Source organism: Chlorocebus sabaeus, chromosome 18 (genome assembly GCF_047675955.1).
Source record: "Chlorocebus sabaeus isolate Y175 chromosome 18, mChlSab1.0.hap1, whole genome shotgun sequence".
NCBI lineage: Eukaryota > Metazoa > Chordata > Mammalia > Primates > Cercopithecidae > Chlorocebus > Chlorocebus sabaeus.
In genome coordinates, this window is record NC_132921.1 from 64,587,339 (window position 1) to 64,600,392 (window position 13,054).

The 13,054-nt window shown below is 51.0% G+C and overlaps 2 protein-coding genes across 2 annotated transcripts in view; one reads left to right on the forward strand and one right to left on the reverse strand.

Moving 5' to 3' along the window:
- Nucleotides 1–13,054, forward strand: part of EMILIN2 (elastin microfibril interfacer 2) — a 60,412-nt gene that overhangs the window by 45,392 nt on the left and 1,966 nt on the right. Inside the window, exons 5-7 of the mRNA XM_007974520.3 lie at nt 7,724–8,107; nt 9,931–9,963; nt 10,661–10,789. Of these exons, the coding sequence (XP_007972711.3) occupies nt 7,724–8,107; nt 9,931–9,963; nt 10,661–10,789 (546 nt within the window). The remainder of the gene's footprint in view (nt 1–7,723; nt 8,108–9,930; nt 9,964–10,660; nt 10,790–13,054) is intronic.
- Nucleotides 1–13,054, reverse strand: part of LPIN2 (lipin 2) — a 127,361-nt gene that overhangs the window by 3,575 nt on the left and 110,732 nt on the right. The window lies entirely within an intron of this gene.

Below are 13,054 nucleotides of genomic sequence, written 5' to 3' on the forward strand. Positions count from 1 at the left end.
ATGCTCTTCGGTTTGTATAAACCGCAGCTGCTTTTCTGCATCTTAGCCTTGAACTTAGAGCTGCAGTGCTCTGAGAACAGAGCTTTTCCAGAGCTGCGTGCATAAATGCCTCTGGGATCTTAAACAAAACAAAACAAAACAAAAAAAACAACAAAAAAGGAACTCCTGGGCTCACTCAGGAGATTGCTGTTCAGCAGGGATGAGGTGAGGCCCAGGAATTTGTCATTAAATTTGTGACTAAAACAAAAACACTGCTGGCTCTAGTCCTGGAAATTGAAGGAAGGCTACCCCAGAGGCAGTGGGATCTGCCCACCCCAGGTAAGCTGTGCCCAAAAACAAAGAGGAGGTAGGGGGGAGGGAGGACACAGAATGAACCACTGACTTTGACACTGCACCAGGAGAAGTCAGTTTTGTGTGAGCCCACTTACGCACTCAATTCTGTTCCAGTTTTTGAGGTCTCTCCTGGTAGCTTATTTGTGTAGCTTTATAGTGAGTCTTAAAATCAAGCAGTATAGACCCTCCTATGCACTCCCATGTAAATTTTAGAATCAGCTTGTGAATTTCTTTCTCGCTATTTTTTTTTTTTTCCAGATGGAGTCTTGCTCTGTTGCCCAAGCTGGAGTGCAGTGGCACAATCTCAGCTCACTGCAACCTCTGCCTCCTGGGTTCAAGCAATTCTCCTGTCTCAACCTCCCGAATAGCTGGGATTACAGGCGCCTGCCACCATACCCCACTAATTTTGTATTTTTAGTAGAGAGAGAGTTTCACCATGTTGACCAGGCTGGTTTCAAACTCCTGACCTCAGGTGATCTACCTACCTCAGCTTCCCAAAGTGCTGGCATTGCAGATATAAGCCACTACGCCTGGCCTAGCTTGTGAATTTCTAAAAAAAATTTAAAAATTCCAAGTGCTGCTGATGCTCAGCTGGGTGAGTGCCTTCTCTGTTGGGGTTCCGTGATAGCAAATTACTTTCTAGCTCAAATGTATTGCCACGGATTCTAGCATACATGACTAAAGCTGTATTTATATTTCAACATTCACTAGTTTGTACTTGGCAGAAATTTAGATCCATATTCTGTATTTAGCCCTATTCTACTGGTTTCACATTGTTAGGTCTGGATTCTTATCATGTTGGTGTCAATATGGTACCTTCTGCCAACACAGTGCTCCCTCTTAGAAGCTCAAGGGTTTTTTTTTTTTTTTCCATTCAAACCAATTTCAAAAACAGCATTTATTTATTTATTTACTTATTTATTTTTGAGATAGGGTCTTGCTCTGTTGCCCAGGCTGGAGTACAGTGGTGTGATTATAGCCTTGAACTCCTGGGCTCATGCTATCCTCCTGCCTCAGTCTTCTGAATAGCCAGAACTACAGGCACAAATTACCATGCCCAGCTAATTTTTAAAGTTTTTTTTATCAAGACAGTCTGGCTATGTTGAAAGTGCTGGTCTTGAACTCCTGGCCTCAAGCGATCCTCCCACTGCAGCCTCCTAAAGTACTGGGATTGCAGGCATGAGCCACAGTGCCCAGCTCAAAAGCAGCATTGAGATGGCCATTGACTTGGAGTAGAACTATTCCAGGGAATGCACGTTTGCCTTCTCAGCTCCAGGGATCCTTTTGCATGCCTACTTGTCAGCCAGCTTGGTGGCCTGCCCTCCTGTCCTTCAGGGAAGACTAACAACTGTTGCTTCGAAAAAGCCCGTTTGTCTAAGCTCACCCCGCACCCATTCAGCACCACAAGCCACAGTTTCTCTGAATTTTCTGATGAGTCCAGCATTTCTCATGCTTCAGTCCGTGATGGTATGGGGGTTATTTCCCAGGAACTAGAGCTTTGCCACTCAGCGGAGCAGTCAACTGTGAAAGCATCTTCCGTCCATCCACTTAGCTTTCTGTATGTCAGCACTTTGATGCCTTTTTTTTTTTTAAAGTCTGAAGTCTTGATCAGCATCTTTAAAACACTTCTCCAGTTTCAGCATTTGGTCAGCAGGTATACCTTTTGGATGGCAGGGAGATCAGATTTCACCTTCACTGGACTTCTGATGAATTACACTTAACATCTGCACAGTGTTTTACAAATAGTGGGGCATTAGCAGGGCATACCTGCATCCATTGCTTCATCTGATTGGCATCAATTTCTGCCTGAATGACAGGAGGGCACTGCAGGTTGAGCCCGTTGCATGGACAAGGTTTCAGTGGCTTTCCCACAGCCAAGTCTCAGCCACAGGCTCTAACGGCTAAGGCCAGGCTTTCTCCAACAGCCTCTGTTCTGTGACAAGACACCCCTTAGTTGCCAAGAACAGGACCAACCCTTTCCCCAGGTCTCCTCCTGCAGCCCAGCTGCTCAGGGCTCTTGCAGAAAGCAGGGCTTCCTGGAGACAGGAGGCAACCCCTGACTCCTTAATGAGCGAGGGTGTTAGTTCAGGGGGAAGACACTTGTTTTTTGGCACATCAGCCCATGAATTATTGGGGATTTTCTTAGGAAAGTCTTTGTTTTAGTAAAAGTTGAAATTGATGTTTGGTTTTGAAATTGACTTTCAATAGGAGCTTTCGAGGAGAGGGAATGGCCTTCAATCCCTACATGTCAGGTTCACCCATGGTGAGGCTGTGACCCTACCCGACCCGTGCGGGGTGTCAGGCAGGCCTGGTGTGGTGTGGCTGGTCTGTCCCTATCATTCCTCAGGAGTTAAAACACATGAGGAGCAACCCTTGGCTCTTATGAAGAATTCATTTCAAATGGTCCGTTCTTGAATTAGAAACACATGTTCAGTTCAGAAAGCAGTCGGCTGCTGGAGAGGTCTCTTTCCAGAATGAGCAGAGTGCTCTCCAGCCTTTGTTAAGACTTGGTCATAAATGTGTGCGTTCGGCACCCCACGTGATGCTGTGGCCTGAGCCGGAGCTGAGAGAGGCCAGGGATGGGGGCACCCATCCGAATGAGACGTTGCTTTTTCATGACTATCCCTGCTGTGATGTGGCGGGCTGCTTTGGAGCCTTCAGCTGTCCACGGCACTCATGCACAGACTCCCCAAGGAGATCTACTGAGGATATTTGGCTCAAGCAGTATCTAGTTCATTCTTTTTCCTCGGCTTTCCACTAGTGCAACAAGTGTGGGTGTTGAGGGAGTAATGGATATGTTAAAATGGATTATAGTAAAAGACAGAATGATCACTGTCCTATATGTATCAGAACTGCCTTGTTAGGACCCCAGAATGGCAATTATTTTTGGCAAAATTAGGGTTCCCAAATTTAATGGCTGGCAGGAATTAGGGTGCATAGCCCACAGTGCCTGTCATAGATAAGTTCAGCCTTCTTTTATTCACCCAATACTTAAATTGTTTAGTGTCAGTTACCAGGCCTTGTGCTAGGCCCTGGGGATGGCAGAGAATTAAGATGCTCAAGTACTCATCAGTCAGCCAGACAGGAAAGGTCTGAACCACAGAAAGAGCCACCAAAGGTCCATGTTGCTTCCTGGTGCAGAGGCAGGATTGTTCAAGCCTGCTGGACCAATCCAAGAAGGCTTCATGGAAGAGGTGGTTTTGAACTGGGACTTCAGGAGTGGGTGCCGTTGTGAGGGTGCTTCCAGTGAGGGTGCTGGAAGAGGTCATTTCAGGGGTGCACATGGCAAAGGCACGAAGTCAGGGAAGTCACATGAGAGCTGGGTACCAGTGAGCATACTGATGGCAGCCAAAGGAGGCGAGGGCTCAGAATGTCAGGCCGAGGACAGTGAGTCTGATTTTTACGAGAAGTGGAGAACAATGGAAGATTTTTGAGCAGAAAATAATATGAGAATGCTTTCTAAAGAGCATTCTGGAAAAGGTGTGAATGAAGGATCCAAGCGATATTTCAAAATTAGAATCAGCTGGGTCTAGCAACAAATTTGTGTGTGAAAGATTGGGAGGGGGTGACCAAAGAAGAAGGAAGAGTAAAATAGGACTCCGTGTGCCTGGATGAGGGAGAACAAGGGCGGATTTCAGAGGCAAAGGGTGATTTGAAGGGTTGGTGGGGACAGGGAAGAAAATAAGGGCCAGTTTGGGTGGCCTGTGCTTTGCCATTTTAAGATGCTTTGCTGACTGTAACTTATCGATGGTTGGAGGACAGAGGAAAATTCTGTTTCCCCCTGAGTTTTGAATGGAGAGACATACGCTTGGGCTGAAAGGAAGAAACTAGTGGGGGAGGAAGGAAAGAGAGGTTGAGAAGAGAGAGGAGTGATGTCAGATGGAGCCGATCCAAGAAGAGCAGGGAAGGGTGGGTGGGGCTCAGGCAGAGGCGTGTGCCCTGGAGGCAGGCCAGCTTCTGAGCCGGGGAGACAGTGTCCAGAGAGGAGGAGGAAAGAAAAGGAAGATGAGGAGTTGACTCAAGTGTGCTTGGATTAGAGGGGAAAGGTCAGAAACAGGCCCTCAGTGTCTTCTACAATTATATTTTATAAAAATAAGTAAAATAACACTGAGAAGCTCATAATGAAAACCAGCTCCCCTGCCCCCTTCCCCATCCTTCTTCCCATGCCCCAGAGGCAGCCACATGTAACTCTTCCAGCTGTTTCTTTGGTACTTACCTCTGTATTTCTAAATTGATTTATCAGCTTTAGACATTGTATATTGACTCCCCTTCCTCCCAATTCCCAACAGAGTTATCCTACAGTCAATATGCAACGTCTACGCTATGCTGAGCTCAATAGCTCTCTAAGATTGTGTTACTTTCCTTTTTACTTTTCTCCTACATGTTGCTTATACCCTATGTGTCTATTTTGGAGTCTTCCTACCCGTCAACAGCCTCTTAATACAATTTTCTATATCATAAAAAGTATCAGATCATTTGTCAGTTCCATTTTTTAAAAAATTGACCTCCTTCCTGGAATTCTTGTTCGTTCTGATCTAACCCGGACTGGTTATTCTCTAGACTTTTGCAATAAGGCTTTCAATCTGAGCCTGCCTTCACTACTATCCTAGAAATGTCTTTAACCTCTCTCCGCTTTCTTTACTCTCTGTTGCTCTTTCATTTTACTCCCCTTGTTTCAGTAGTGCACATTTCCCAATACCTTTTTAAGAAAGGGTGCTTGAGAGATAGCATTTAAAAAATTTTTAAAGTATTGCCTGTCTAAAAATATCTTAATTGATGGGTATTTTTGCTGGGTATAGAATTCAAGGTTGACCATTATATTCTATCAATATTTGACATTGTTCCCTTCTCTTCTAGTTTCCAATACTATTGAGAAGCCTGGTGATGCCTTCCTGATTTGCAATGTTTATATTTTTTTCCCTTGAAGTTTGTAATATCTCCTTTTTATCTTCACTGTTCTGAATGTGGCTTGGTTTATTCCTTTTATTCAATAATTGTGCTGGGATCTTTCATTTCCTTCAGTTCTGGGAAGTTGTGTGTTTATTTGATAATTCTCTCCTTACCACTCCATTACCCCTACATACCAGTTTTTCTGATCTCTCTTTTTCTGGAAGGACTTCCTAGGTTGACCCTTTAATTTTCTTATGATTTCCTTCCTATTTTTCATCATTTTGTCATCATCTTCTATCTTCTGAAAGATTTCCTTGATTTTTGTCTACCAGCCCCTTTCATTGAAATCTGATTTTGGCGAGTGATTTTAATCAGCAAAGGCTCACCCTTATTCTCTGACTATCCCTTTTGTATGGCAAACAATTCTTGCATCTTGGATGCAGTGTCTTCTGCTTCTCTGAGGGTAGTATGTGTTTATTTTCTTGCACTGTGTCTGTCTCTTTAGAGTTCCTTTTCATTAGTTGGTGTGGCTTGCTTTGGTCCCTGTCGTTCACACTGGCGGCTTTCCTCCTGTGTCCGGTGATTTTGACTTTGGTTCACATTTAACGGGGAGACACTAGATAGAGTTTCATGACTGTGGGCATCATTATAGGGTCAATTTGAAGAATCCTTCTATCTCTAGCTAGAGGTATAAGCAAGTGGCTGGGAGCTTAACAGAGGATGGGGACTGTGAGTCTCCTTATTCAGGGAGCAGACTTTCACTTAGTGTTTTTAGACTGGTGTCTTACTCCTGTCTTCCACTGTAGCTGGTATCTCCATGGTTTTCAATACCCCTGCCTCAGTTTCTCTGTCTAACCCAGCCTTTTTCAAGCAGGGTTCCAAAGAGATGTGAACCCTGATGCCATTCTATTGTACGGAATGAACTAACTTCTCTATATCTAGAATGGAATTAGCTCTGTATCATCCTGAGGGAAAAGAGAGAAAGTAATCAAATTGTTTTCTCTTGGGCTTCTCTGATGGAACATTGGTTAGGAAAGGCTGTTGGAGAAACCATCTCTCTCAGGGTGTTCTGGCAAACCTGCCTTTGTGGGTGGAGGGGGGGAGCATGTATTTGATCTGCCATATTTATCTTAGTTTTATTTTTTAAATTTTCAGTTATGTGTACAGAGTAGATGTATATATGTATGGGGTATATGAGGTATTTTGATACAGGCATGCAGTGTGTAATAATCAGGGTAATGGGGTATCTATTACCCCAAGCATTTATCATTTCTTTACAAACATTCCAATTCTACTCTTTTATTTAAAAATGTGTAAAAGATAATTGCTGACTGCAGTCACCCTGTTGTGCTATCAAATACTAGATCTTATTAATTCTATCTAACTATATTTTTGAACCCATTACCACCTCCACTGCCCTTCTCCCCAGCTTAGTGAGGCTGGAGTGCAGTGGTGCTATCTCGGCTCACTGCAACCTCCACCTCTTGGGTTCAAGTGATTCTCCTGCCTCAGCCTCCGGAGTAGCTGGGATTACAGGTATGCTCCACTACACCAGCTTAATTTTATTTTATTTTATTTTATTTTTGTATATTTGGAAGAGATGAGGTTTCGCCATCTTGGTCAGGCTGGTCTCGAATTTGGGGGCTCAAGTGATCCCCCCGCCTCGGCGTCCCGAAGTGCTGGGATTACAGGCTGAGCCACCGCGCCCGGCCCGCTTAGTGAGTTTTAAAACAAAACTAGACAGCAGGTCAAGATGCAGTCACTGATTTTTGATGGGTCCTAATCGCTGGGCTTTGGAGCTCTGGGCATTGTGGGCACCAGACTGATGGGGGCGGGGGATGGCGTTGCTTTGCCAGCGGTTCCTCAGCCAGACCCGGGTATTTTTAGGCGTCCTGTGGACGGTCGGGAGGGGCTTCCTGGAGGGCTAGTTCCAGGAACGAATTCAGAGGAGGAAAGGGCGGCAGCTTCCGGCTGCTTCCCAAGAGGGCTGGGAAATGCGAATCGGGAGGTTCCTCCGTTGGAAGTCCCTTCGGCTGGCGACGTGGGCGCTGTGGCTGTGGCCCCCGTGGAGCCTGAGCCCTCGGCAGCCGGCGGGAGAGGCCGGGGACCCTGGGAGGAGCGTGGTTCAGACAGTGTGAGGGGGTCGGTGGCATCAGGTCCCTCAGTCCTTTGCGATGCACCCATGGTGTCCGCGCGCTGTGAAACCGGGAATTGTTGGGTGCCGGAGCCAAACCGGTCTGGAGAGTGCAGCCGTCTACGCAGGAGAGGCTGGAACCCCCCAGCCCGGGGCAGGGGTCCCTGGCGGCTCCCGGGTGACCCACGGCGCCCTCGGAAGATGCAGGCGGACGCCCGCGTGTCCTGCTAGCGTGATGTCGCGGGGGTGGCCACGGAGTCCTCACGGGGACCCCACTCGCCGGGGCTCATGGAGGGGACCCCGACGGGGCGTTCAGGGCTGAGGTTTCCTAATCCCGTGTGTTTTTTTCTTTTTCCCGACGCCCAGCGGAGGAGCCCTCGGAGGCGCCCTCGTCCCCGCCACCCGCAGAGACCCCCAAGGAGCCACCGCAGCCCGAGCCCACCCCGCCGAGGCCCAGCGGCCCCGCAACCCCGGAGGACCCTGCGCGACGGCCGCCCGCGGGCCAGCGGCCCGTCCTGCCCCAGCGGCCCCTGCAGCCGCGGCCCCCCGAGGAGAGGCCGCCCCTGCCCGCCTGGCCCGGCCGGACCGCGCGGCCCCAGCTGCCGGGCTCCACCGGGGTCATCATGGAGACGGGCCAGGCCGGGCCTCCCGCAGGCGCGGGCGTGTCGGGGCGGGGCCTGCCGCGGGGTGTGGACGGCCACACCGGGAGCGGGACCGTCCCCAGCGCAGAAGGCTTTGCGGGCGCACCGGGTGAGGAGCATGGGGAGGAGTGCGGGGCTCGTCCAGACCTTCCACCTGAGCCTTGGGGTCTGCTGAGGGGCTTGGCGGGCCGGGGTCCAGCCTTCAGGGGGACAAGTTCAGAAGTGCAGCTTTGGAGGGATGCCGAGGCCTGAGGGGTCACTCATGCTAATCCAGCACGCGGAGGCTGGGGCGCCTCAGGGACACTGCAGTCGTCCATACTTAGAATGGCCCGGCCGGCTGGAGTACCAGTGCCACATGGCAGCTCACTGATTCCCAGCAGGAAGGATCTTGGAAGCCAGAAGGGTATTGGGAGCTTGGGTAGTAGCAAAGCAGGTGGCACAGCAGCCTGGCTAGGCAGGAGGGCTGTCAACCACAGGCTTTGGGACTCGGGGCAGCTTCCTGAGCTCTCTGAGCTTCCTTCAACTACAAAATGAGGAGAGTGCAGGACCTCAGAGGGTTACTGTGAGGATGGAGAAAAGCCCAGTTCAGTGCCCCACTGGGCGGTGCTCCCCATGAGTTGTGAATGTCCACACCATTACTGTTATGGTGACAGTGGGGGTGGTGTCACAGTACAGGAGCCAGAAGGAAGTGAGCATTTGTGGGATTCCCACCACGAGCCAGGGACTGAACCGCAACCGGATCTCCTGCACCCCTCCCAATGGTACCATGAAGCCAGTGTTGTTTTACAGATGAGGAAACAGATTTGTGGCTATAACAGATAAACAGATGACCCTGAATGCGGCAGATCATGTCACCTGCCATAGATACATGCATAGAACAATGCAAACCAGTCCCCTCTGAGTCAGACCAGGCTGACCATCAGGGACAGGCAGACACTGGCAGGGCTGGGGTCGTTCCCCATCAGTGATAGCCTAGTACACCCGTGGCCCCTGATGCCCATGGCTGTCTGGAAGGCCAGGTCACTGCTGAGAAGACAAGAAGACATTTCCTCTCACCAGCTCTTTTTTCTATTCCTTCTAAGACACCTGAGCTGCAGTGATCACAGCTCCTAGGCAGATGTCCTGCGTTTTCTAAGATAACACTTATCTTCTGTTAGTTCCATGTATCATGGGTGCTTAGGCTCTCTTGGGCTGTTTGTTCACTCATTCGTCCATCCATGCACCCTTCCATGCATGCAGCACTCACCCATGCATCTATCTGTGTATCCCTTCCATCCACCCTTCCATCCATCCACCCACCCACCCACACATCTATCCATGTATCCACCCATCAACACATCCATCCACCAATCTATGCATCTATCCATCCACCCACATATGCATCCTCATATGCAGAGGCTGGGGCACCCCAGGGACCCACGCACCCATGTATCCATGCACATCCCTCCACGCATCAAGCTGTGCAGTCTTCCCTGCATGTATCCACTCATCTATCTATTTGTCCCTGCACTTAGGCACCCACCCATCCATGCCTCCATTGAATAAGGACTGTGTTCAGTCTAGCTGAAGCCAAAGCTCTTGAACAGATAACACTGCTAGAGGGCAAATGTTAGCTGGCTTGTGTGACTCTCTCAGTCGCAGAGAAGTCTCCAAGGCTCCAGCACCCAAATCTTTCCTGGAGCCAGCTTGCCCTCAGTGCCCTCTTCCCTGCCAGGGATAAATGGGCTAGCGAGGAAGCAGGGACAGGCGGGCACAAATGCACCTCTGCTTCTAGGAGGGCAGTGACAGTGGGTGCCCTTGTTCTATGTCTCTTTAATAGTGAAGACTCGATTTGAACTTGTGAGGGAGGAGCAAGGAGAAAAAAGGGGACTCAGAACAAGGAGCTGGTGCTTAGGATCTTGTTTGACATGCCATTTCCTTTTTGTTTTTCAGGATACCCAAAGTCACCTCCTGTAGCTTCCCCAGGTACGTCTGCTGAGAGACCAGGGGCAGGAGGAGCAGTCTCCTTGGTGGCCTCTGCCCCTCCTCTGCATTTCCTGCCTCCTCCCTCCAAGCTATTAGCACAGATCAAGCCTGGGCCCAGCCCTTCCCCACCCACCAGCACTGGGACAGCCCTCAGCTGACTACAGTGAACTAAATTCCCCAAGGTTCACTCCCAAGAGAGGGCCAGAGTCAGGCCCGAAACGAGGAATCTTCCTTCCTCCATCATCCCAGCTCATTGAGTTTCCCAAAGGGATCACTGGGTGGGCCTCTGCCCTTGTGTGGTCCTGATGAGCTTCCTGGGGCTCCAGGTTTTATTGATTTATTAGTAAGGAAGCAGCTCCCTAGATGATGATGCACCCACTGCCTGGCCTGGCCTCCTAACACGTGTGGTCATGAGTGTGCGTGCACACACACACACACCCCCACCCATCTCATATGCTTACATGCCCAGCCTCACACACACCCTCCTAACAAGAGCCTGTCCAGTTTCTCAGATTCCTCAGCTGTCCTGCCTGCTGATCTTAGACAGGGAACCCTCTTGCTCTCGGGCGTGAGGAGTTTGCTTCACCACTTTGGGTGAAATAAAATGGGCCTGACATGTAGGCTTCAGTTTTCCAGGCCCTCCCCCTAGAGGACAGAAGCATCCAGGTCAATCCATTCCATCCTTTCTCTGCTCCAGGAGCTCCGGTGCCTTCTCTGGTGTCTTTTTCTGCGGGCCTCACCCAGAAGCCTTTCCCCAGCGATGGGGGCGTTGTCCTCTTTAACAAAGTGCTGGTGAACGACGGGGACGTTTACAACCCCAGCACGGGTGAGTGAGTGAAGGGAACTGGTACTGGGTCCTCCTCCTACCCTAATGCAGGTGGGACCCCTCCCACCGTGGCTGGCTGGTTCCCAGGGTCCCATGGGCTCAGGGAACAGATGCCTGAGTGGGCCTGCACTCCTCTGCCGCACTCTGGGCTTTCATGTAGAACGTTTCCCGGCTCGAGGGCTGCAGGCCGCATGTGTGTGTGACATTTTCTAGTGGTGAGGTCAACACGCCAGTCCTCAGTGTTCACCACTGGGGTTGCTATTCATTTTTTATGGCAGTTACGAGGGCTCTGCCAGCATAGCCCACCATGCCCTGGCCACCTCTGATGGCCACCGTTGCGCCCGTCTCTCTCGGGCTCTGACAGTCATCCTGACACCCTGGGCCGACAAGCAGGAGGCTCCCTCAGGGTCTCCTGGTTTATGATGAACAGAGCCAAAGAGGGACTGCGCTCCCCAGAGGGCCGCATGCTCCGCCACACAGTCCCTTCAGCTGGGAGCCTGAGTCTACCTGCGGCGCCTGGCGGGTCTCCCTGCCCCAGGTTGTTTCTGGGGGTCCCAAGGATCATGCGTGTGGCGTTTACCTCTGAGTTCTGTGTCCATCAGCGTCCACCTGGGCTGGGCTGCTCTGCCCAGACCGAGGGCAGCTTCAAGGAAAGCAGGGCCCAGGGGTGCCTGGGCCCATCAGGACAGAAGCCCAGGCAGGTGTGGGGAGGTCCCCCTGGCCCGGGGTCTTTCCTGACCTCTCTCTGCCCTCAGCAGTCACTGTTCTGCTTCCTACTGTGAACAGGGCTTCCTGGAGCGGGGCGGGGCAGTGGATTTCAGGGAGGCCTTGACACTCATAAGCCACTGGGAGGGAGGGGGACTTGGTTTCCTTCTTGGTAGTTTTTAGCCACCCCTAGCCTCACATTTGCCCTGTCTGGTCACTGTCTGGCTAAATCCCATCTGTCCTTAGGCAGTGGCTCTTAACTGTTAGGTTAGCAAGCCTAAGTTACCTGCAGAACTCAAGGAAATGAATGATTAGTGCCCCGGGCTGATGAGGCTGAAGCTCGACATGTAAGGCAGGTCAGGGCGAGAGGAACGCTGCTGACTTTCCACCTCGGTGTAGCTTCCCCCGGGCCCCGCAGGCCTCCAGGCCTCTGCTCAGAGTGGCAGTGGCCTTTGGGATCAGTACGTCCATGAAGGGGAATCCATATGGGTCTCAGTGCTTGCCGCCTCAGAAGAAAGAATCTGACCAAGGGGCATGAGGCAGAGCGAGACTGAGGCAAGTTTTAGAGCAAGAAAGTACACTCGTAAGACGGCCGGGTGGGTGACGAGAGATTCAAGTGCGGTCTGACCAGTGACTTGGGGTCTTATACATTGGCATGCTTCCGGGGGGCTGCGTCCCTTTCCTGATTCTTCCCTTGGGGGGCCGTCCACATGCACAGTGGCCTGCCAGCGCCTGAGAGGGGGCGTGTGCGGTGTTTCCTGGAGCTGTGTGCGTGCCCACGTGACATGTTCTTCCTGTACCAGTCAAGTGCTCCCAGGAGGTCACACAGCAGTTAAACACCATTTAAACGTCATTTTTTGACTCTTAATGTGCATGCATGAGCTTTGTCACCCAACTCCGGAGATCTTACAGGGAAGCCGCTGATCATCAGCTTCAGGTTTTGTCTATGGGGCGACTGCCTTTCTGTGGTGCCGACTGCGACCAATCATTAATTTAGAGAGACAGTTAACAACTGCGGGACCATCAGCTGATGGTTGCCTGACATGCCTAGTTGGGGTAGGGGCTCTCCTGCCCTGCTTCCATCTGCCTGACTGTAACAAGGTCACCCTCCCCAGGTCACTCTGCACTGCCTTGGCCATAGGGATGGCTCATCTGCTTGGACAGGTCGGGTGGTGCTTACAGGCAGGGACCGTGACCTGCAGTCTCGCATCCCCAGAGCTCCCTCTTGTCTTGCATGGAGCACGTGCAGAAAGGCTATTCTGGGTGAACTGAGCGAGGCTTCACCACAGGTGACTCTGAACAAAGGTGAAGTCCACACCTAAAACGCCAGGGCTAGGGCTGGCGCTGGCTTCAGGGCCAAGTGCCTTAGGAAGCCTCTGAAAAGCCCTCAGTTACTTGCTGTTCAAAGTTGGGAAGGGGACTGGGTAGCCGGGCCTCTTCTGTCTTCCAGAGCAGACTGAAGGCCTGGGTCCCTGAGAACCACTCCTTTTTTTTGTTTGTTTGAGGCAAAGTCTTGCTTTGTCACCCAGGCTGGAGTGCAGTGGTGCCATCTCGGCTCAC